The sequence below is a fragment of the Pelodiscus sinensis genome, chromosome 7 (assembly GCF_052426305.1).
Source record: "Pelodiscus sinensis isolate ZL-2025 chromosome 7, ASM5242630v1, whole genome shotgun sequence".
NCBI lineage: Eukaryota > Metazoa > Chordata > Testudines > Trionychidae > Pelodiscus > Pelodiscus sinensis.
Genome location: NC_143058.1, coordinates 55,811,453 through 55,836,120, shown reverse-complemented (window position 1 = coordinate 55,836,120; position 24,668 = coordinate 55,811,453). Strand labels below are relative to the sequence as shown.

Genomic DNA, 24,668 nt, shown 5'->3' with positions numbered 1-24,668 from the left:
CATGCAAGAAGAGAGAGAAAATTCTAAGCATAAGGAGTAGCATGGAAAAAATGGTTGAGAGTGGGAGAAATAAAGAGGAGTGAGATGTTGGGAGGCTTGAGAGAAGAGTAGACAACAAATGGGAGAGTAAATAGGAGGAAATAAGAGCAGAGATGCAATTAGGAATAAAGTTGTGTTGAATTTTGAAGGTGAGCCTGAGGAGTTTGACTTTGACCATGCAGTAGGTGAGAGGAAGCCCCTGGAGAGACTCAGAGAGGGGAGTAACGTACTTGAGTTAATGGCTTTTCACTGGTCATGCCACTTGAGTGAAAAATATTTCAGTGTGATGTTTATAAATATATATGGAGATATGCCTATCTCATAGAACTGGAAGGGACCTTGAGAGGTCATTCAGTCCAGTCCCCTGCCCTCATGGCAGGACAGAGTCCCATCCATGACAGATTTGCCCAAGATCCCTAAATGACCCTCTCAAGGGCTGAATTCACAACCCCAGGTTTAGCAGGCCAATGTGCAAACCACTGAACTATCCCTCTCCCCTAGTGAGTTGAGTAACTCACTACATTTGTTGTGCTCTTTTACAGTCCTTGCAATATTTTAGGATCACATACACTCATTCATTTATATCCATTGTTATGTTATCCTTTATTTTTTTAGGGTCTCACAGGAAATCCAGGTGTTCAGGGTCCTGAAGGAAAACTTGGCCCTTTGGTAAGTAGTATATGACCATGAGTTGGGCATGATTATTGGTCACTTCACCTGACATTATACATATGTCTCTCATGGAGCTGGAAGGGACCTTGAAAGGTTATCAAATCCAGTCTGCTGCCTTCATGGCAGGATCAAGTACCATTTCTGACAGATTTTCCCAAGATCCTTAAGTGGCCCCCTCAAGGATTGAACTCACAACCCTCGGTTTAGCAGGCTAATGCACCAACCACTGAGCTATCCCTCACTCCTTTGAAATACCACTTTCTTAGAAATTAGCATTCATAATCTTTCAAGATCAGAAGTGGGCAAGTGGTGGCTAGTAGGCCAGATCCAGCCCACCAATCCACTGGATCCGGCCTACAGCCGCCTCACCAGCATTCTCACTACAGAGTAGCTGCAGCCACTTTAAACAGCAGGCTGCTAATTGGTATGCAGTCTGAGGCAGGGAGGAGAAAGCTTCATGCACTGTACCTTCCCACAAGCAAAATCCCTCAGTTCCTATTGGCCAGTTTCTGTCCAATAGGATCTGAGAAATTTTGCTGGGGACTGGAGCAGTGAATTAAGCCTCCTCATTCTCCTCTCCTCCCCCCTTCCCTCCGTATGTTGGAGTAAAGGCATGTGGAGCAGCTCTCCCAGCACATAGGCAGGGATCGTGTCTCAGGTTCCTGCTGGCTGGGAGCCTAGGTGAGCACCTCCCAACTAGAGCCTGCCTCTAGCACCCCACCCCCACTTTACCCCTAACTACTTGTCCCAGGCTACCACCCAAACCCTCTGTATCCCATTTCCCCATCTCCTCCTGATCACAATTCTCTCCCAGACCCTGCACCCCCTCCTACATACCTCCTACATACTCCCTCCTACATACCACTGAGCTATCCCTCACTCATTTGAAATACCACTTTCCTAGAAATTAGCACTCCAGAATCCTTTCCTGTACACATACTCCTCTCTGACTCTGCACCTCATTCCCCTGCTTCAGATCATAATCCCCCTTCACCCAAATTCTCTTTCCGACCCCACACTCCCTCCTGCACCCCAGTCCTCTATCCCAAGCTCCCTTCTACACACACACCCTGCCATCCCAGACTCCCCCCTCTCATAAAACTGCAGCCCTTGACCACTTACCAAAATTTTGGAATGGTCTCCCATTAAAAATTATTGCCCACCCCTGCTCAAGATGGCATTCCTTCTAAATGCCAGCAAAAGGAAGTCATTTAACACTAAATGAGTCAGTGCAAATTAGTTCTCTTAGGTTTTATGAATACCACGGTATATGCTGTGTGTGGCTATCCTAAGGGATTTAAACTCTTGTGAGCTCAGTGTTTTCTCAGCTCTGTTGAAAAGACTTATTTTTACATAATTCCCAGCTAGCTTCATCAAGCCTGTCTATAATTGCATTGAAGATGATTGAAAGGCAGAATTGTCTCTCTGGCATATATTTTAAAGACATTTTAATGGAACAGCTACAATAGAAATAATAAAAGAAAGCAGAAATGAAATAGAAATACATAAACTTTATACAAGTACTATTAAGAGGGTAAGTATATAACAATAACAATGCTAAAGGTTAGAAAGTTTTTGTATTTGAAAGGGTAGGTTAATATTGGATTAACCAACCTGAAAACAAAAGAATTCTAGCACTAAATTTCCCTGTTGGATATGCTAGTGTTCAAATAAACTATTTTTATACACTTGTGCAAGTCCCTTTTCTTATCTGTTCCTACCTTTTTACATATGATTATCAGGCTAGCAGCACAGAACCAAATATTGAGCTCTAACTGAATAGGCCTATCCAGTACTGTGGTACCATTTTAAGGCACTCATTCCCTTAAAGTAGCCTAAGGGTCTATTCCAGCTCCTATTAAAACCAATAGAAAGACTTTGGTTGCCTTCATTAGGCACTGGATCAGGCCCTGATAGAATTAGGAGTTAGATTTTTACTGATGAAAAGCCTTATGGAAACTCAGGGAAGAATATCAGTAATGTGATGTACAGGCAGTCCCCGAGTTACGCGGATCCGACTTATGTCGGATCCGCACTTACAAACGGGGCTTTTCTCGCCCCAGAGGATGTGGCCGGCGGGACCACCCAGACGTGCTGAGATCCCACCGCCCTCATCCTCCGGGGCAAGAAAAGTTGCTCCGCGTCTCCCTGGTCTGCTGGGAGGGGGGAGCCCAGCAGACCAGGGAGCCGCGGAGGACCCATGCAGCGGGAGCGCCCAGACGCGCCGCTGTCCCGCCCGGGTCCTCGGCGGCTTTGCTCCACGTCTACCTGGTCTGCTGCTCCCCCCCAGCAGACCAGGCTTTTCTCGGGACGCCTGGGGCAAAACAGCTGGGGCGCTGCCGGTTGGTCCCACAGCGCCGCGCCATGGCTGAATCAGGACGCCTGGGGCAGAGCAGCTGGGGTGCTGCTGGGTTGGTCCAGTAGCGCCGCTCCTCGGTGCTACTGGACCAACCCAGCAGCACCCCAGCTGCTCTGCCCCAGGCGTCCCCAAGTCAGCCGCTGCTGAAACTGACCAGCGGCTGACTACAGGAAGCCCGAGGCAGAGTTGCTCTGCCCCCGGCTTCCTGGAATCAGCCACTGATCAGTTTCAGCAGCAGCTGACTTGCGGACACCTGGGGTAGAGCAGCTGGGGTGCTGCTGGGTTGGTCCCTGCACCACTGAGGTGCGGCGCTGCGGAGACCTACCCGGCAGCGCCCCAGCTACTCTGTCCCAGGCATCCTGTTGAAACTGATCAGCAGCTGATTCCAGGAAGCTCAGGGCAGAGAAACTTTGCCTCGGGCTTCCTGTAGTCAGCCGCTGGTCAGTTTCAGCAGCGGCTGAATCTGGATGCCAGTTCCGACTTAAGTACAAATTCGACTTAAGTACAAACCTACAGTCCCTATCTTGTATGTAACCCGGGGACTGCCTGTAATAAAGGATTTATATGTCTAGGGTGCACCAGGAGAAGATGGACGTCCAGGCCCAGCGGGTTCCATAGGAATTAGAGGTCAGCCAGGCAGCATGGGCCTTCCTGGGCCAAAAGGCAGCAGTGTGAGTACAATGTCCACTAATTGGATTCTAATTAGGTAGCTTGCCTTATTTTCAAAGCTAACTATGTTTTCCCACAAATTAGGGTGACCTTGGAAAACCTGGAGAAGCAGGTAATGCTGGAGTCCCTGGGCAAAGAGTGAGTATCATTGTTATTCTTTATGCTGATTAAAACAAAATGTATTTATCTGTCATGTATGTGCATTTTACAATGCCTCTTCATTTGGTGTCACTGTAGGGTGCTCCTGGCAAAGATGGAGAAATCGGTCCTTCTGGTCCTGTTGGTCCACCTGTAAGTTAGCTTTGCAATATACTGACTTGTTGTCTTATATTGGCTCCCATCATTGTACTATCTGAGCAGCTCCCAAGAGTAGAAGTCACAACAAAGCAATGGCTTTCTTTACCGATATAGAGATCATTCCTGTTCTGCACCAATTTTTGCCAAATTAAATCAAATTTAATGCAATTGCTCTTGAACACAATTTGTAATATGTTGACTCATTTTAATTTTAGTTTTATTAAGGCCAAATGAACTTAACATTATCTCTCAAAAAATATAAGTGGTTAGGAACATTTACATATTCTCTCCCTTTTGCCTCTTACAGATTTCTTAAATATCCATTGCAAAGAGTTGTATGTAGAGAACATGAACTCATGTTGTGCTTCTCCTCTCCTCACTCTATGCTCTGTTTTGGAGAACTAAGGCTTACAGGGTATGTCTACACTACCCCGCTAGTTCGAACTAGCGGGATAATGTAGGCATACCGCAATTGCAAATGAAGCCCGGGATTTGAATTTCCCGGCCTTCATTTGCATAAGCGGGGCGCCGCCATTTTTAAATCCCCGCTTGTTCGAACCCCATGCAGCGCGGCTACATGGGGCACAAACTAGGTAGTTCGAACTAGGCTTCCTAGTTCGAACTACCGTTACTCCTCATTCCACGAGGAGTAACGGTAGTTCGAACTAGGAAGCCTAGGAAGCCTAGTTCGAACGAGCGAGGATTTAAAAATGGCAGCACCCCGCTTATGCAAATGAAGCCCGGGAAATTCAAATCCCGGGCTTCATTTGCAATTGCGGTATGCCTACATTACCCTCCTAATTCGAATTAGGAGGGTAGTGTACACATACCCACAGAGATTGATTGTGCAACCCTTACTCCTTGTTCTGTACTAATGATAAGTTACCACTCAGCTAGTCCTGTTGTTTTTAATGGGGCTACCTGTTCAATAAGGTAATGTTTGCTGTGAGTAAGAGTGGTAGAATCAGGCCCTGGATTAACTTAATTTTGATATTTAATTGCTTTATCAAATAAAAATAATTGAATAACAATGCACCATTAGATTTCAAATTCTGGATGAAACATAATTCAAATAACCTATCCAGCTTTTTAGCTGAATGTGTGAAAGGGAACTAAGAAAGTTTTTGATTTTTTTTGTATGTTAACACTTCAGATTTTAATCTCCTGAGTAAGGAATATATATTTCAATGTGCTGCTATTTTCTTCATTGCTAGAAAGAAGTATGCATACATCATAATAAAATTGAATTCTCTGTGTGTTCCACAGCTGTTTTTCTGTTATTGAAATGTTGATGAATGAGTGTCATTAGTAAAGTAAAATGTATTGTACTTTCCAAGTAGATGTGGAAAATATGTATTTTTCTATCCCTTCATCAGTATACATCTGCATAAGTTTCCAGTGATCCTGTATAGCACCAGTTGGTGATTCCAGCACATACATTTATGAAAGACATTTCAAGAATCAAATTTCTATTAGAAATGCTAAAAAAGGTATAGTTCTATAATAAAAGCCCTTCTACTATTAATGTTAAAAATTGTAAGAGGCAAAATTCTCTGCTAATGCAAATAGGTGCATCTGTCTTGAGGATAGTGGAGCTAAGTTTGTTTATAGCAGCAGTTAATTCAGCTCAGGATCTTAAAGAGGTACAATCTGTTCTTGACTAAATTTTATTTTTCAGCTGAAATGGAGTGGGTAAGTAATAATACTAATACTAATAAAGTAGGAAATGTGATCCCATGAGCACAATCAGGCAGAGAACATGAAGGTGGAATCCAGCCATTCCCCTACATTATACAGTTCATTTTTTTCCTAGGGTTTAGCAGGAGAAAGAGGAGAACAAGGCCCTCCAGGTCCCACAGGCTTTCAGGTATGTGCACCAAGTGTTCGTTTACATAAATAATTCATACTTCCTTTCTTTCTTTGTAATCTACAGAAATTTGATAGCATGATGTTAAACAAGGGTCTCTAGAACAAAGAGCATGTTGTTCAAACTAATTAGTACAGTCATTTCAGCAGCCACATGTTAACAATATTTTTCTTTAAAATGTTTAAAATACAATTTCTGTAGGTCATGATAACATTTTAGGATTGGCTGAGCCCAAGCAGAGTATCTAGGTTTATCAGAATTTAAGATTTTCAAAGCCAATAGATATCCCAGAGCTGAACAAATCAGTGGCTTTGATATTGTCAAAGTACCACCCCTTTGTATAGAAAAGTCTTATTCATCTGCACTGTATACTCCTATTACTCCTATCATCTCCTTTTATTATGTATCACTACTTGTCTAATTACTTCTCTTGGGATCTTGGAAGACATGATCCGGCATATATGTGAAAGCACATATTCTTGGTGTCCTGTTTAAATTTTTTGGCATACACAGTGACATTTCCATTTATTTTCTTTCAGGGCTTGCCTGGGCCACCAGGTCCTCCAGGGGAAGGAGGAAAACCAGGCGATCAGGTAACTTCTTTTGTAACTTAATGTGTGTGTGACAAGTTTTGTGTGCTTAATTCAATGGTTTTACCTTCTTCCATTTGATTTGTTCTCTTTCCAGTCCTCCAGGGGCTAGATTCTCCCATGCTGACATACACCAAGTAATATCCACAGAACCCTATAATGACTGTGTATTGAGTAAGATACTACTGAACATGAGTAAAAGTAGCAGAATCTGGTGTTCTGACTGGATTGGATTATCTCTGTTCAGCATGGAAACACTGCATTCAGAACCACTTATCTACATTGAAACCACTAAGAGCTACTGAATGAAAATATTATTCCCTGTTCCTATATCTACCAGCATGTAATGTGTAACATTTTCCTTCCAACTTGTGTTTTTTTTTCTCACCAGGGTGTTCCTGGAGATCCTGGAGCTGGTGGTCCATTAGGTCCAAGGGTAAGTATTTTCCTCAAGTACTAGACATTCCTATCAAGTCTCCTTGATACTATTATGACACTTTGCAACCTTGAAACACGCAATGTAACACATTTATGCCTTAGTTTACCTGTTAGTAACATGATTATAAAAGTATATACCTTTTATGCAGCTAATCAAGAACAATGCACTCAGAGTCCTCTGGGTTCTCTGTGAAACTCTGCTAATTAATGTTTATACTGCAGGTTAAGATCTTTGGATGGAAGGCACTTTATGTTGCATAGCATGAGTGAATAATATTACGATAGTACTGTACCATTTCATGCACCTCACAAGAGATTTTTATTGTGGCCAAAAGCACATACTTTGTTGTTTGTTCATCTTGGCATAAACCATTCCTTAGAAGAAGCATTCTAGTACTCCATGTTTAATGTATAATGGATCTGCGTATTACCAGATATTTTACATATAACTGTTTTATAGGGAGAACGTGGCAATCCAGGAGAGAGAGGAGAACCAGGGTCAGCAGGACTTCAGGGTGAAAAGGGTATGGCTGGAGGTCATGGTCCTGATGGTCCAAAGGTAAATTACAGAAGAAATGTGTGTTGATTTAGTAATTGTATTTAATATTCTGTTCCGTTGCAATATTCTCCTGGGAGAGTCATCTTGTTTTCCTGAAGGCTCCAGGTGGACAACACTCTAGCAATTTTAATCAAAGACATTTCAGTAGAATAACAGCAATATAATGAAGAATACTAAGAATATTGTTGAGAAATCACAACAATTTAATGAGAACAGTATTAAGACATTTATTGAATATAGTACACTGAGTGATGTTGCCTTTGTTTGGAGAATCTAGCCCATTTACAGTGTATGGGACAGTCCCTTTCTGGTGTCTGGATCCTTAGTGCTCCACCAGCACATAGGAGCACTAAGGTTGGTGCAGTTGGCCAGGAGAGAATACACCTAAATGAAGTGGGATCCCTTGGTGGTACAGAGTTGCCACAGTAGGTCCTGTGCCACTATGTCCTTTTCAGAGGACACAGTTTGGAGGAAAGAGAGAAAAAGCCAGGACATCCCTTCCCTGGACAATCACAATGTGCCACAATGGGCCATGGGCAACTGGTGTAATGAAGGCTGATCTTACTTACTCCAGGGAACCTGTCCAACATCCAATGAGTCTGTCTTAGAAGGTTGCACATAGTTGTGGTGGGCAACCTGTGGCCCATGGGCAGTATGTGGTCCATTGAGGTTCTATGTGTGTACCATGAGACATTTTGTTCGCTGTTGCTTATGCACAAGGTTGCCAGATTCCTGGTTTCTGTCTGCATAGCTTTTTTCCTGCTAGTATTACAAAAGTGACATGTATGTAAAACAGGACACGTGAAGTGATGTGCATGCTGATTGCACAGTACACTGTGTACTTCTTCTACCTCCAATCAAAACACCGGTATGGTTCAATCAGCATACCTTGCAAGTACTAGATATGTATGCGCAGTTACCAATACTACCCTATCTCAGGAGATGATCTTGATTATGACAATCTTATGGCTCACTGAGTTGAAAGAGGGCCACTCATGTGGCCCACTCACTAGCCTAAGTTGCCCATCACTGGCCAAGAGCCACTTTAGCTTCCCTCCTCCATCTCTGCGCCCCCCCCCCCCCCTTCATTCATGCACCCAAGATTCATGGCTATTTTTTTCAAAGCATTGGTGATAAATTCTAAAACAATAATGTAATTAATTAATAATTCAGCTCTGCAACTTTGTTTCCTGAAAAATGTTTGGATATGAACAAGAAAGATGTTTAAGAGCAAATTAGTACTTGTAAGTGTCCTCCTGAGGCATACTCATAGGCACAGATGGTTCTTCCCTCTAATGACCAAGAAACCTCAACTTAATAGGAAGTAATTTGTTTTTTATTCATTTCAGGGTAGTCCAGGCCCCACTGGGACTCCTGGTGATCCAGGCCCTCCAGGTCTTCAGGGTATGCCTGGAGAAAGAGGTATTGCTGGAACTCCTGGCCCCAAAGGTGACAGAGTAAGTCTGTTTATTATTGCTCCTTTAATTACTAAACAGAAGTACATCTTTCTTGATAATTTTGTAGTTGCTCTGGTATATAAATGACTTGCACTTTCTGGATACTCTCCACAGGGTGGCGTAGGGGAGAAAGGTTCTGAAGGTACAGCTGGCAACGATGGTGCAAGGGTAAGAGAACCTATTTCTCTCTCTTCGAAATAGTAATGGAGCTGCTAAGCAACACAGTGTTTCTCAGCTCCAAAAACAAAATATATTCAGTATGTTGATTATATAGGTTATCCATTAGTTCCAGGAATTCAGAGATTATGTTGGGAATGGAGAGGTGAGAACAAGTCTTATCTCATCAGGAGTGTACTCCCCATTGAAAGATAATGCAGAAAGGCAAGATGCAAGTTGGAAAGACTAGAGACCCATTATTACCCTTGGCAATACCTAGTGCATTCCCATCTTTAACTACTTTTGCTCATTAAAATATTTGCACATAGAAAGAGAGCTATTATTTTCACAGTACAAAAAAGCACAGTATTTACACATGAGTACATTTCAGAATTGAGATTCAGTGGAAAATAGCGAGTGCAGACTAATTGCATCATGCAGTCTGAATGTTTTGAGATCAGAAGGACGATGTAGGTGCAGGTCATAGAAAAAGTAATTAAGGTCCTTATGTAGATAATAATATGTAATTTTGAAAAAGGCAATCATGCAGTTTTAAGCAAGTGTTAGATACCACTGATGTGGCTGACTTAATGTACCAACTGTATACATACACTCTTACCCAGACATCATCTGAAAGCTTATTATGCCTGCTTTAAATGAGGTAGCTCTCAAGTGGTGGTGTTAGCATAGAAATGGGGATAAACAATGATACTGTCAAAATGTTTAAATGGCCACTTTGAAATATTTGCATTATTGTCTGTTAGTTTGATGACTATAAGAACTATTTCAAGACATAAAATTGGACCTCAAAGCATCACAACAGCAAGTTAGGCCAAAACAAAATCTAATAATGAATGTGTACAAGTTCATTTGAGTGTAATAGCATTAAGGATGCTAGTCAACATAAGTACTGTCAGTATTGTTCATCAGTATGATCTTTGTGCCAAGTATGTGGGTTACGTGAGCCAAGCATGTGCAGGAAAGATACCCAGACTCTGTTGACTGTGCAGCAACCTCTTCAGGCACAAATAAGATCTTGTAGAAACTCAGATTCCATGGGCACTTGAAGAATACAGGGAGTGGTTTATCATTCAATTTTTCCACCATATTTCAGTGGTGAGCCATGTTCTATTTATCTATCTGCAGACTTTCAAATTTTTGTTTGCCTTGCATTGCAAGGCAACTCTCCTTGCATGGCTGGCGTTTGGCCAATGACTTGTCCTTTTAGATGACTAGCTGGAGGTGCAAGCAAGTCAGGTCACTATGGGTCTTTTCTTCTTGCTCTGGTCACACAATACTGCTGCCAACTTCCTTATTGCAGAAATTGTGGCTTGTCCATCACTTTCTCTCAGTTTGGCAAGGTCTCTGAAATGGTAAGTTCCCTTTGTTTTGACATGAAATACAGTTTCCTCCCCAGTACCATTAACAGGGATGACACAGAGTTACTCCCTGTTAGTGAATACACAGGAGGAGGTATGTTGTGGAAGTCAGGAGCAAGCATGTCACAAATTGCATGCAGAGGTGTAATGTGACATTTGTCGTGTTGGAAATGAAGCTTGTTTCAATCCACGTTTCTGTGTATTCCACTTTTTAGAAAATACTGCACAGCAAGACCCACACATTTGTGCTGGGTGACTTAATTGCTATGGATCTTTTGACACCAAGAGACCCAAAAACTGTATTGGCACATGCAGCATTCAGAAGAATTCTTGTGTCTACTTCCTCTTGAGTAATATATAAGTCTTGGGCTTCTCCAACACTCCTACTGGAGATGGACTTTGCTACTTCTTCATTGGAAAAAACCTCCACAAAGAGGAGTATTTGGTGTACTCCCCAAGTGCAATTTGAACAATATATTCATAGATGAATTTTACAAGTGATGTCATATTGGAGCCTACATTTAAAAACGTTTTCCATAGAGGCACAGGGCATCCACCAGTTTTCTGGTATTTCTTGCATCCATTTATGGATTTTGTCCAGTGTTGGCTTTCCGTTTTCACAGAGTTACTGTCAAAGAATTTAATTGCAGGCCAAATCCTTTTAAGATCTGTCTCAAGTAGTCAACAACTGATTCACTGAATGTGTGGAATTTGTCTCCAGCCATCATTTGTATGATAGTCAATTACAGTTGAGGTGCTTGAATGCAAGCATTTGATCTACAGTACAAACTTCATAGACATGAGATTCAACAAGGTCTAGCAGACCTGAATCTCTGTAAAATTTCCTGATATGTGCAACAAAACTGCACAGAGTGTGAAAAACATGTACATGAATTATATTGGTACCAGGTTCATTTGGGAGAATCCATTTCACTTGCAAAGCAACAGCATAAAGCCACTGATCCTTGGTCAGAGTGGGATGCTGCTGTCCTAGAACTGCTGTTATTTCCTTGTACTTGGTCACTGTAGTATAGCTGTGGCTATGTCCGCTAGTTTGAAAGAGGTACATATGGAACTGTCATGTAGATGATCTTATTTGTTGCAAGCTTGTGGGTGTAGTGTGTCAATTAAATTGCAAGACTTATGGTACAGATTTATGATACAAGTGTGGAGGAAGGCTTGTGTGCAGAGGCATGATAATTTTGGAACTTCTAATACTATGTGCTCCTCATTTGAAAGACCCTTTCTTTGAATGTCTTCTCAAGGATAATAACGGTTGTTTGCTGAATTATATGCCTCTTTATCTATTAATCTGCATCAACTGGGGCACACAAAGAGCTGACCTCTCTAAACCACAGTCACCTGGCTTTGGATAATATATTCCAAGGAGTTCACTGTGGCTATTTCAGACCAAAGAATGTGAGCGACATTATACAAAACCATTTGTTCATATGAAAGATGTTCATTAGGCTCACTCTCCACAAGAGCATCTACAAAAATTCTTGGATGACTTAAGTTTCTGCTTCACATTATTAGCTTCAATAAGTAATGTTATTTTACTTCATAGAACAAAGGCAGACTTGCCTTGTCTCTGGCGTGCATGGAATTAAATTACAGAACCATGGTGTTTTCTAATCTTGCCTGAAATTTGCTATTGGAGTAGCCTGCAATTTCTGCAGAAGGGAAGTAAGGCTGTACATCTTTTTGAAGCAGCTTGGACAGGAGAAGAACCTTCTTGTACATATGATCCATTGATAAATCGCTGTCTTCAGGGTAGTGTAACTAGATTGCTTTGCTTTAAGATTTGTTCTACTCAAGTAGGAAGAAAGGCATGTTGAGTGGAAAGCCGCATCTTTGGCAATCAAGTCCTACCCTAAAATTCTGCTCAACATGTCATCAGCTCCTTTTTTGACGTGCTGCCTCCCTTATACTGGTTGTGCTCTCAAATATTTCTGTTTTATGATGTTGTCTTTCTCCTGTATTTTTCTCAAGCAAACAATGCAACAGGACCAATCATTGGAGGGCGTGTTTGCTTTGGTTGCTATGGAAGCAGATGAACATGATACTCTGATCAGATGTAGAGTCCAATTTCTTTCATAATGGGTTCAGTACAACTCTGGTTGAAAGTGATAAATTCTTCCAACACGAGTTGCTTCTCACAGTTTTGCATTGTTTTGATTTTCTTGACAAATACCATTTTTTTCTGAGTTTGCCGAGAGCCTTTTTTCTCCATGATGTAAGCATTAAAGGCCTTGTATCCACCATGTCATCATGTACTTTAACTTCCCAGTAGGGTAACATTGCCAAACTGAATTGTTAGTATTACCATTGTCACCATTTTTCATTTTGCACATGTATACATATTGTGCTAAATTAAACATCAATTAGTACCAAAATTGTAATTTTGTTTAGAAAGCTACTTTTTACAGAATCTGTTCTAGAATATTTCAAAGACTAGTACTGCGCACATAGGCAATTACACACCAGGCAGATGAGATGATGCATTGGATGTATAAAAGCATACAACTAGAAAATCTTTACATTAGGAATTCACATACATTTGATATCCATTCACTAGGTAGTATTAGCTATGGGCATGCAATCTAGTGCTATGATGCCCAGCCTCGAGTGTGAGACTGATCTGGTCAGCAAATTTCAGTTGAAAAAAAAAAAACCCATTATTCTTGTGAGCTACTTTGACAATTAAGAAAATGCAGAGTGAAAACATTTCATTGTCTGAGTGTTAATTAAACTCCAAAAATATGGTCCCTTTTGAGAATTGCTGTATGCCTTTGTGAGGTAGTGGTCAAGTGAGTGTGAGTATAATGAACTACTTTTTAGATCCTTCTGCAGAAACACACTTGCAGATAGCCCTGATGACTATTTAGATATACTAATTATGATTTTCCTTCACTGGAAGCAGAATGTCAAATTATTTGTCTATAATAAAAACTCCCTATTCACAATGCTGCAGTGCTATCTGTGCCATGTGTTACATAAATACACTGAAATTTAAAAAATGAAAAGCTATTCTATCATTTTCAATGCTCCACTTACAGGCTATCTGGCTATTGTTGCAGACTGACTAAATGTTGTAATAGATATGTCTGGGTGGAGAAATAGATTGGAATTGACTATCCTAAATGTCATACAAAAGGGAACAAGAATACTTTTCAGGAGAGGTTGCATGGTAGCAATAAATGAGTCTTCATAAGTAATTTATTCGTTATTTTTTTTAAAGAGGTAAGCACTTGATAGCAAGGAAGTGCAGAGGTCTGAAGGGACTTTGTGAGAATGAAAGGAAAAGTATTTTTTCATGTCCTGAAAAGGGAAAATAAAGGACTTTTTGAACATTTGGTGTTTTTCATAAATCATGTGTAAAAGAAAAAAATAGTCCAAAGAGAGCAGAGTTTTTAAGTGCAGACTGTATTGCTATGAGAAGCAAATTAGTAGGCAAGTTTCAATGAACAGGGTTACTTAGGCTGTAAGTACTAAATTAAAATAAAATCCAAACAGTATTTCAAGGAATTTCAAGAAAGCAAAAATGCAGATGGAAACAGAAAATAAGTCTGGATCCCAGGAATTCTGAATCTTTACTCTTCTCACTGAAACATCTCCTATTGTGTTGTTCAACAGGGTCTTCCAGGTCCAATAGGTCCAACAGGTCCAGCAGGTCCCACTGGTGAAAAGGTAATTTTTATACAGAGCTAGTTGACATTTTCCTATTGAATTCTAAAAAAAACCCCATGTTATTTTCGTGTTTGCTGCTCTTCTGTTAAGTGACTTTGGAAATAACATCCTGTTCACTTTATTTAAAGGGTGAACCTGGTCCTCGAGGTTTAGTTGGCCCCCCGGGCTCCCGTGGAAATCCTGTGAGTAAACATATCTGTGTTATTTATTATGGAGCTCATATTGAACACCATTCATCAGTGTCCAGTTATTTCTCTTTCCTGCTTTTGTTCTTTTATCATCTCCTCCTCTTTTCCTTGTACCCTCCCCTACACCAAGTGGCTCTTCAGATATAACCTGCAGTTCTTGCTTTGCTGCTGTGAACCCATAAAACTGACTGCAGCAGCAGGCATTCAGATCTTATTCATCGGGTCATAGATGTCAGGTAACCTGACTATAAGGCTTCTAGGACTTTCCTCACAGTTGAAAACCTTGTGCCATATGCTCCTTATCTTAATGACAAGAGCCTTTTTTAAAAGCATGCCCCTAACATGTACTATGTTTATGTATGTTGAGAAGCAAGAGGGGTGGAAAGAAGTATAATAATTCCAATTATGTTGTATTATCCTTTTCAATGTATTTCAGAGCTGGGATTATTTATGATGATTTGGGCACTACAGTAGCAATCCCAAGGTCTGGCACCAGGGCAAAGACAACCCGTCTTTGCATTCCCTAATCCCTGAACCGGCTGGGGCTTTATTCTGCCCCCATCACGAATTAGAGCTTGTCCTTAAAAGTGTAAATAGGAGCAATCGTAACACCAGCTGGGCAGTGCTGTAGTGCAGCAGCATTCAGGCTCTCCCCATCTCCCGTAGCTACACACAGTGAGGAACCCTCAGCTGTGCACTTATGGTAACTTTACAGTTCCTTTTGGTCCCATAATTGTAGAATCATATGGTTAGTGAAACCAACATATATTTTTATCTCAGTCCAGCAGAATGTAATAATATCACCAAAAATGAATACATAAGGCAAATTCAGCATTTGGCCTACAGAGTTATTTAGTTGGATGTACCTCAAATGGCTAGTTGGTTAGTTTTAGAAGTTTTAGCCTTCTTGGTTATACCACATGACACTACTTAAAAAGCCAGCTATGCAATTATAGTTAGTATAGCACACATATCATTATAATTATAAATGGAAATGTTTAGATCCTTTTTTCTACCTTGTTGTGTAGTTTTTACTGAATACGACAAGCCTTTTATACCACATGAAGCATAACCATTCTTAATTTCTTGACCAGGGTTCCCGTGGTGAAAATGGCCCAACTGGTGCTGTTGGTTTTGCTGGTCCTCCGGTAAGTGTCTTATGATTCTTGACCATTTCCTTTAATCACAAACTAATTTTAAAAGCTCTTTAACCATTTATGTTTAATGGAGTCTAAGCCATTTTGAAGTATTTCTGGATCATAGATTTCTCTGTTTCAAAAACCACTTTTCCTTTTTTCCTGATTATTCCATGTAAAATAGTGCAGGCACTGCAAAATAATTTTGCTGACAAGATTAACTAGATTACATATTTTAAATATATGAAAATGTTTCCTTTTAAATTAAATAAGGGAAACTACCAAGTGTCATCCACTGAAAGGTAGCAAAGACTAGCAGTGGTGTTTGGAATACACGAGGAAACTGGCAAGGGTCTTCATCAATACTATTATAAAAGGAGAGGTGCCTATCACACCGTCTGCCGTAGAGAACATTTGAGAATACACTGGAAGATTTGAGCAGTTTCTAGAAAATGCCAGAGTGAGTGAGAAATGATGAGTTGAGGGGAACCCTGCTCTGTGGTGGGTGGCTCAGCAGGCCAGGTTAGGTGGGACACTGCCAGGGCCTCTCCCCCCAGGCTGCCATTGGCAGGGGTTTGGGGTAGGGCTCGGTGCCTCTCCAGCAAGTAGCCGGCAGGTGTGGCGGGGAGTTGGTGGTGGTTGTAGTACCATGTAGACCTGTGCCTGCTAGGGTGGGTGGCTCATGGCCCAGGGTTCTGCACTGTTCCTGTGCCATGGGGGTAGCAGAGCACAGTGGGGGCAGCACCTCACAGTCCAGCAGGCAGCTGCTGCCACAGCACAATGACTTCTCCGAGTGGCACATCGGGCCCAAGGACGAAGAGAAGCAGGAGATGCTGCAAGTGGTGGGACTAGCAGTAGGTTCCTGCCCATCACAGCCATCCCTCCCTCGTCCCCCTGTGCCAGTGGCCCCCATGTCTTCCCACACCCTGCCCTCCCCCTTGCCTGCCCCCCGTGTTGTCTGTTCCTTCGTCCCACCTCGCTGCCACATTCTCCCATCTCTGCCACCCCTCAGTCAGTTGCACTGCATTCATGAGGCAGGGCTTGGCTACTGAAAATAACTGGGAGACCTGCGAGTGCAGAAACCTTTCCCACAAGTCTAACTTGGGATCCTGCAGAGTTTCAGGGCACCTTGAAAATGGCCTCTTTCCTCCCTAATAATTTCCTCCCTGAACTTCTGGGATGGAGAGGTAGGCATCTACGTCCTTTGGAGAAGAGACAGTAAGACAGGTAGTGAGAATTTAATCCCTTTAAGATTAGACATGTGAGATATGGAGATGAAGAATGAAAAGAAATTCTAAGATTTTAAGAAAAGGGAAATATAAACTAATAAACATTTTTTATAGAATATGGTTAACTGATTACACAGAATTTCACATAAAACACTTTTGATCCAGTAAGATAGTGGCAAACTATTACAATTTACTGTTGCTGTCCCATTGAGCTTACATATCAGTCTATGTGCTGGACTGATTAGTTCACCTCTTTTTAATGCCCTCAAAGGTTCCTGTAGTGTATATTGCCTTTCCAACTGGAAAGGTTTGGTGATCTCCAACCTGAACTGACTTTTTTATGTTACTTTTTCATAGGGTCCTGATGGTCAACCAGGTGTGAAAGGTGAACCTGGGGAACCTGGACAGAAAGGAGATGCTGGATCCCCGGGACCCCAGGGCCTTTCTGGGTCTCCTGGCCCTCCAGTAAGTAAAAGAATAAACTGAAGAAAAACAATGACCAGTGTCAATTTTGTTAATTTTAAATGTTCTTTGCTGTTCATTATGATCCATCTGTTTCTCATTTTTAGGGCCCTCATGGTGTTCCTGGTCTAAAAGGTGGTCGAGGTACTCAGGGTCCACCTGTAAGTACTTTTTATTTTTCTGATTAGGTTGATTAATGCAATATAACCATTTTACACTAGGGATATGGGTATTATTTTGGTGGATATGTTTACATCTTTTTTAATCTGTGCTGTATTGCATATTTAGTACTTACATCCATTATATCAGTGACCCTAGAAAATTTTGTATAACCAGTGCCAGATTTCTTTCTAGTGCTAATGTCAAAATGTACTTCTAGGGTGCTACAGGATTCCCAGGATCTGCTGGAAGAGTTGGACCTCCTGGACCTACTGTAAGTCAATTCAAGACATATTCTTAGAGGTACATTTTATAAAATGGTAGTTAGAAACCTGAACACATCAGAGAATCATAGATATTGGAATTTGAAAAGTTTGACAGTATTCATAACTGATCTTTGTGCCCAGGCTTGCCTTGACTTCAGTGTATGCAGGATTTGGTGTGAAATCAAACAAAGCCTCATAATTGTGGGCCTGATCCAATGCCTGTTGACATCAGTGGAAGTCTTTCAGTTTCTTTCAGCACACTTTGGGTCAGGCCCTGAGACAGCTGAACAGTTGAAAAAAAAATCCCAGGTCATGCAAAGTTTCCTGTCTTATAATTATTGATGTGGGGCAAATTTTCTGTACAAGCAACAGGCCCTTTCTTGTGCTAGCTCATCAGTGAAACTGCTCACACAGTGTAATTAAAAAAAAAACCAGACAAGGGAAAAAGCACATTTTCTGTTTAAACTTTTCTCAGTTACACTGTGATTTAATTTCCTCATATTTGGCTTGACAAGTTAAGATCCATTCCTGTCTGTGTTTATTAATTACACATAACAACATTGCTCAAGTTCAATTTGTGGTGGTCATATGCTATATAACAAGTGAAGTGATGTCAGAGCACATTTGTTAATACAACACATGCTCTGAATAAACAGGAATGTACATTGCCATTCTTTGAAGAAATGTAGGGAATCCATGCACATATAGGCTACGTCTACATTGGCCCCTTTTCCGAAAGGGGCATGCTAATTTGACAGGTCGTAATAGGGAAATCCGCGGGGGATTTAAATATCCCCCGCGGCATTTAAATAAAAATGTCCGCCGCTTTTTTCCGGCTTTTAGAAAAGCCGGAAAAGAGCGTCTACACTGGCCCCGATCCTCCGGAAAAAAGCCCTTTTCCGGAGGATCTCTTATTCCTACTTTGAAGTATTCCTACTTTGAAGTAGGATAAAGAGATCCTCCGGAAAAGGGCTTTTTTCCGGAGGATCGGGGCCAGTGTAGACGCTCTTTTCCGGCTTTTCTAAAAGCCGGAAAAAAGCGGCGGACATTTTTATTTAAATGCCGCGGGGGATATTTAAAACCCCCGCGGATTTCCCTATTACGACCTGTCAAATTAGCATGCCCCTTTCGGTAAAGGGGCCAATGTAGACGAGCCCATAGAGTATTTTATGTTACTCTGAGTCTTCAGAGACCTCCCATTACATGACTGCCATTTCGGAATTTCTTCTTAAAGAGGGCAATTCCCATGACCGATGTGATTTCTATAGTATATATGTCACATTGGGCATGACATAAATAAGAAATTAAAAGAATGAGAACTGGTTCTGTTCAAAAGCATCAAAATAATTTATGTGGAAAGTGAAAATGGATACACAATGTTGTCGCTGGTATGAGTGGAGAAATTTTGAATGAATATTTGTGGAATTTTATGGCACTAATTCCCCAGCTTTAAATAGAAAGATTCCTTTTCTTGAGGAGGGAATCCAAAATGGCATAAAACTTAGAGATCATTTGCAAGTCTTGGGAGTCTGTCACACATTATTAAAAGAAATCTCGGTGTCAGTTGCTGTATCATAATATGCTCACATGCTGGCCCTTCCTCTGTAGTTATTTATTTTTAATTAATCACAACACAGTCCTAATTTCTATTGTAATTGCGGTCTTTTAATGTTGCTAGGGAGCTCCAGGGCCTGCTGGGCCTATTGGTGACCCAGGAAAAGAAGGCCCTCCAGGTCTTCGTGGTGATCCAGGTGCTCATGGTCGAGTGGGAGATCGAGGACCAGCTGGGCCACCTGGTGGCCCTGGAGACAAAGGAGACTCAGGGGAAGATGGGCAACCTGTAAGTGCTTTTGTCTGTATATTTGCTTTTTAGCCGTAGAGCTTTTTAATGAGTTATTTATTGAAATGCCCAATCTGTGTGTCTTCTTGAAAATAAGAATAGCCTCTATACAAATTCACAATATTATGTGTTCTATAGAGAATGTATTTTTAAATGCACTTTACCTTTCTATAGCATTTTCTGATATTCCACACTCTGCTTCATGTCCCCTTTTGCAGATTCTGCAAATACTCAGTGCATATTTGATAAGTAAAAGGAACAACTCATAGTGCACATTGTCATAATATTGCTTTATGTAAAAAAGAGGTTTTGATGGTAGTAATTCCTTCTAGATTAATTTAATTTCTAGAGATTCTGCCTCATTGTAATTGATTCAAAAATTATGATAACCCTTTTGCATTCTTTATCAATGTCAGGGTCCAGATGGCCCCCCAGGACCTGCTGGAACTACTGGTCAGAGAGGTATTGTTGGTATGCCAGGTCAGCGAGGTGAGAGAGGCATGCCTGGCCTACCTGGTCCTGGTGTGAGTAGCAACTCTATCAATATTTCACCTGGCAACACTGTTTGAAGTGTTTTACTCACCTTTGTGAGATCATGCACCCTCCTTCTAGCTCTTATATAGAAACAGGACCATCTTGGAGGATTCTAATTGTGTAAAGAATTAGTGGCATTGTGTCTATGGGTATGGTTAATAACTAAATGACACATCTATGGGATGAAGAATGGAATCCACCAGACATACACCTTGTCCAAATGAGCTAAAGGAAAATCTTTAATCACAGTGTTTCACAATGTTCCAAATCTGGAAATGGAGCCAGCTCCGGCATTAGGATGGCAGGATAAGTGACACATGGGAAATAGGGAGGTGGGGTGGGACTTGGAATGGCTTAGCAGATAGGGCTTTCACCTGGGATGTTTCATTAAGCAATTTTAGAAATCAAACCAACCACTTATATGCCTACATAAGAACTCAAGTCTGACCTTTATGACTTTTAGTTTTTTAGCCCACATTATGACTTTTAGTTTTTAGCAGGCTAACAAAGTCACTTGAGCAGAATGAAATTCTGTTGGGGTATGTCTATATTTGCACTCTCTTTTGAGAGAGGGATGCAAATGAAGACATTTGAAATTGCAAATGAAGCTGGGATTTAAATATCCACACTTCATTTGCATAATCACATTATGGCGCTATTTTGAAATACAAAATACGGTGTAGATGCAGTTATTTTGGGAGAACACCCTTCTTCCAAAATAACCGTTAAACCTCATTTTATGAGGAATAAGGGTTATTTCGGAAGAAAGGTGTTCTCTCGAAATAACCGCATCTACACTGCGTTTTGTATTTAGAAATAGCACTATTTCAAAATAGCGCCATAACGTGATTATGCAAATGAAGCACAGGATATTTAAATCCCAGCTTCATTTGCAATTTCAAATGTCTTCCTTTCCATCTCTCTCTCGAAAGAGGGTACAAGTGTAGACATACCCTTGGAGACACATGAGTGGGACTCATATCTTGTAATTAGTAGTTACAATTGTCAATGAACTTTTCAGCTTCCAAAAATTCTGGTTTTTTCCTTGTATCATTCATCCCATTTGAAAGCTCAATGAGTGGAAAAAATTATCTCTTTTAGTGTAGTGATTCTTGAAAGGGATGACATTCTTGAGAAACTTGTTTATACAGTTATACAAATAGTTTACCGTCTCAGCCAGAGCTTATTTCAAGGTTGCTAATCAGAAGTGATGTTGGTCTGGAGATGGATGGTTGGGCTCAATAAAAGTTCAAGCCAAAAATTATGTTTAGTCTGTGTTAAGTTACTCTGGAGGCTTGCGAGGCTCCAAGTTGGTCCAACAATCAAGTAAGCATTAGTGCACCAAGAATCTTCCATAATAAAGGATATGGTCCTTTTAAAGCTCCAATCAGAATGCTGACTTCAAACCACAGTTCTTAGTTGATAAAAGAGTACTCCCCTAGATTGGTTAATTAATTTTAAAAGCACGATTAAATTGCTTAGTACTATACAACAAATGAAAAGGATAACAAAATCTGTTCATACACATTCTTCCATCCTGAAGTTTTAAAAGCTACAAATGTTGCTAGTGCTTCAGACTGGATTCATAATCATGAAGTTTAACAATTGGTGATATTTTCTATTGAGCTGTCTTTGCATTTCATTACTTTCTATAGGTGATAAGGTATTTCTTTTTTTTTTAGGGCACCCCAGGAAAACAGGGTCCAACAGGGCCACCTGGAGATAAAGGACCCTCAGGACCTGTTGGCCATTCAGGTCCCACTGGTCCAGTAGGTGAACCTGGTCCAGAAGTAAGTACCGTGGCTTAGTAACAGGCAAAAGTATCAGGCTTACTGTAATTATTTAAGGAAAAAAAGAGCTTGAACTTCCCAGTCCATTATTGGGAAAATATAATATTGTTCCCTGCAACTCACACTGTTAACTAAGCATAGTCTTATTTTTTCCTTTCACATTTGCAGGGGCCTGCTGGTAATGATGGTACTCCTGGACGAGATGGAGCTGTTGGAGAACGTGTAAGAATGTGTTTCTACTGCTAAACCATTGCTGTAAATCTCCATTCTATTCTGAGTGTGTGGCAGATTCTTTCTCTTGCATGGATCCTAGGGTCTCCCTACAGAGAGCCTGTGAAGAATTCACATTCCAACCCCAAACCAGGACTCTGATGGGCTGCAAAAGACTGCAGATTTCAAAGCTGGGGAACCCTAGCTAAAAGCCTCCTTCCCTATCTTGAGATAGGGATGCAAATGTAGGCATTCGAAATAGTCAATGAAGCAGGGATTTAAATATCCCGCACTTCATTAGCATAATCTCTCCTGTGTGCTATTCTGAATGCCATTTGATTTGAAAGTGAAAGTGCGCTCTGGGCTATGTTAGTTCAAATCAAACCTCTTGGTTCAAACTAATGGTACTCCTAATTTTTTGAGGAGTAACATTAGTTCAAACCAAGGGGTTTGATTCAAACTAATGCAGCCTGGAGTGCACTTCCTGGTTTGAATCAGCTGGAGATCAGAATAGCGCATGGACAAGATTATGCTAATGAAGCGCAGAATATTTAAATCTCCGCTTCATTAGCAATTTCGGTTGGCTACATTTGCATCCCTATCTCGAGATAGGGAGCAAGTGTAGACATACCCATGGAGCTCACTCTTGAGAGCTGCCAGCAAGAATATTCCAACTAATTCCAATGGTTAGACTAAAGTGTAGAGATAGAAAATCCTATGCATGTCATTTGGTTCCATCTTTTAAACATGCGGTAAATAAATTGTGTTTATTTGTAGGGTGATCGTGGTGAGCCAGGACCTGTCGGGTTGCCAGGTGCACAGGGTGGTCCAGGAACTCCAGGACCAGTGGGCCCTACAGGAGAAGCAGGGCAAAGAGGTGAACCAGTAAGTAGGGACTTTATTTCAAATGCTTTTGCAAGCTTTATGTGTGACTGTACTATGATTTTGGACATATAACATGAACAGATGTGCGATAAGTGTATGCTGTATTGCTTCCTGTAACATGTCTATGCATTTCCATGTAGGGCTCTCGAGGACCAATGGGTCCACCTGGTCGTGCTGGAAAACGAGGCTTGCCTGTAAGTTCCATGTGGTTTTCTTTACTGTTACCCAAACCAAATTGTTTTTACATGAAATGTTACCAAAAGAGCAAGAAATATAGGGCTAGAAGACTGAATAATGACTTGAGCTTTAGAGAACTGACTCCTATTGACTAGTGAATCCTTCCTGAGTTATATAATCCTTTTAGATTTGTCTAGTGGTTGACTACAACAGTGCTTTGCCTGTAAAGATGAACAAACTGTTTTCTTTACTCGCATGATGCAACAGTGTGACCAAACAGGTGGTATTTGGAACTGAATTAGCTTTGGTCTAGAATTGGTGTTGTACAGAGCGAGACCAAATCAGGATTTGAATTCAGGTTAAAATGTAATGATGCTGAAATATCCTGTGCTGTTCTCATGAGATTTCAGACGAAAATGGCATAAATATTGCAAAATAGTTGTTCTCGTGAAATTTTGCTACAGCTGAACTGAAACCAAAATATATGTTTTCCTATTTTTGATTATATGCAGAGTTGTTTAGGAATTCAGGCATGGAACCCAGATTCAAGTTTTCACCCCCAGAAATTCAAAGAGTTCAAATAAGAGAATCCAGTTTTGACATTTCTAATAAGAAGATCAGGTGAAGCAGGAAAATCAGAGAAGGCTTTACTTTTTCTAAAAATTCACCTTGGTTTCAAGATGTAGATTATTCAGTATCAAAACCTTATTGAAATTGTTATACATTTCAAACACCACTCTTAGGCTAGCATATGCTTTGGTCTGGAAAATGTATTATTAAAAGTGTAAGACAAAGGAGTATTTTGAGTGATTTTAACCAATATAAAAAGTTTTAAAATTTCAAGACCATGGAGTTAAACAATTATAAGAACAAGTTCATTTGAGCTTTTGAGTCCAAATGCTGTAGTCTATATTCAGGCAAAAATCCCATTAAAGTTTCAAATGTAATTTTACCATCATGAAGATTGCAGGTGTATAATTTATACACCTTGTCTGCGTCTAGACTGGCATGATTTTGTGCAAATACTTTTAACGGAAAAGTTTTTGTGTAAAGATGACCTGCTGCTTTCTGCCTTTAAAAGTGAACAGTGTCCGACATTAGTGTCCAGAGCAAAGTGAGGTTTGTTCTTAGTTTAGAATCTTGTATTTGACTCTTTTTGTACCTTTAGGGTCCCCAAGGCCCTCGTGGTGACAAAGGTGACAATGGAGACCGTGGTGACAGGGGCCAGAAGGGTCACAGAGGTTTCACTGGTCTTCAAGGTCTTCCTGGTCCTCCTGTAAGTTGTTTTCTTTAATTATCAAGAAATGAACAATAACACATCTGTTTAAACTTGAACCAAACTTTGCTAATATCAATTCAATAAATTGTCATATTCATTTCTTGTTCCCCATCTATCAAGTATATTTATCCAAATTATAATTTTATGTTATTCAACCTGAGCAGTCTGCATTTAGTTTCTGCTATTACCATTGGTTGCAATATAGATGTTAGCATAGAAAATATGCTGGGCAGTGTACGAACATATAGACTACGTCCACATTGTGCATTCTTGTGCAATAAGATTTGCAAATGAGGTGCGGTGAGGAATATCGCCATGCCTCATTTGTATACCTAATGAAA

General features: G+C 40.7%; 1 protein-coding gene across 1 annotated transcript in view; it reads left to right on the top strand.

Annotated features, from left to right (window-relative positions):
• COL5A2 (collagen type V alpha 2 chain) overlaps positions 1–24,668 on the top strand; it is a 202,959-nt gene that overhangs the window by 160,715 nt on the left and 17,576 nt on the right. The window contains exons 26-48 of the mRNA XM_006115382.5: positions 655–708; positions 3,643–3,741; positions 3,824–3,877; positions 3,977–4,030; positions 5,850–5,903; positions 6,443–6,496; positions 6,885–6,929; positions 7,392–7,490; positions 8,840–8,947; positions 9,062–9,115; positions 14,119–14,172; positions 14,301–14,354; positions 15,455–15,508; positions 17,083–17,190; positions 17,295–17,348; positions 17,567–17,620; positions 19,291–19,452; positions 19,869–19,976; positions 21,669–21,776; positions 21,945–21,998; positions 22,764–22,871; positions 23,012–23,065; positions 24,217–24,324. Of these exons, the coding sequence (XP_006115444.2) occupies positions 655–708; positions 3,643–3,741; positions 3,824–3,877; positions 3,977–4,030; positions 5,850–5,903; positions 6,443–6,496; positions 6,885–6,929; positions 7,392–7,490; positions 8,840–8,947; positions 9,062–9,115; positions 14,119–14,172; positions 14,301–14,354; positions 15,455–15,508; positions 17,083–17,190; positions 17,295–17,348; positions 17,567–17,620; positions 19,291–19,452; positions 19,869–19,976; positions 21,669–21,776; positions 21,945–21,998; positions 22,764–22,871; positions 23,012–23,065; positions 24,217–24,324 (1,755 nt within the window). The remainder of the gene's footprint in view (positions 1–654; positions 709–3,642; positions 3,742–3,823; positions 3,878–3,976; positions 4,031–5,849; positions 5,904–6,442; positions 6,497–6,884; positions 6,930–7,391; positions 7,491–8,839; positions 8,948–9,061; positions 9,116–14,118; positions 14,173–14,300; positions 14,355–15,454; positions 15,509–17,082; positions 17,191–17,294; positions 17,349–17,566; positions 17,621–19,290; positions 19,453–19,868; positions 19,977–21,668; positions 21,777–21,944; positions 21,999–22,763; positions 22,872–23,011; positions 23,066–24,216; positions 24,325–24,668) is intronic.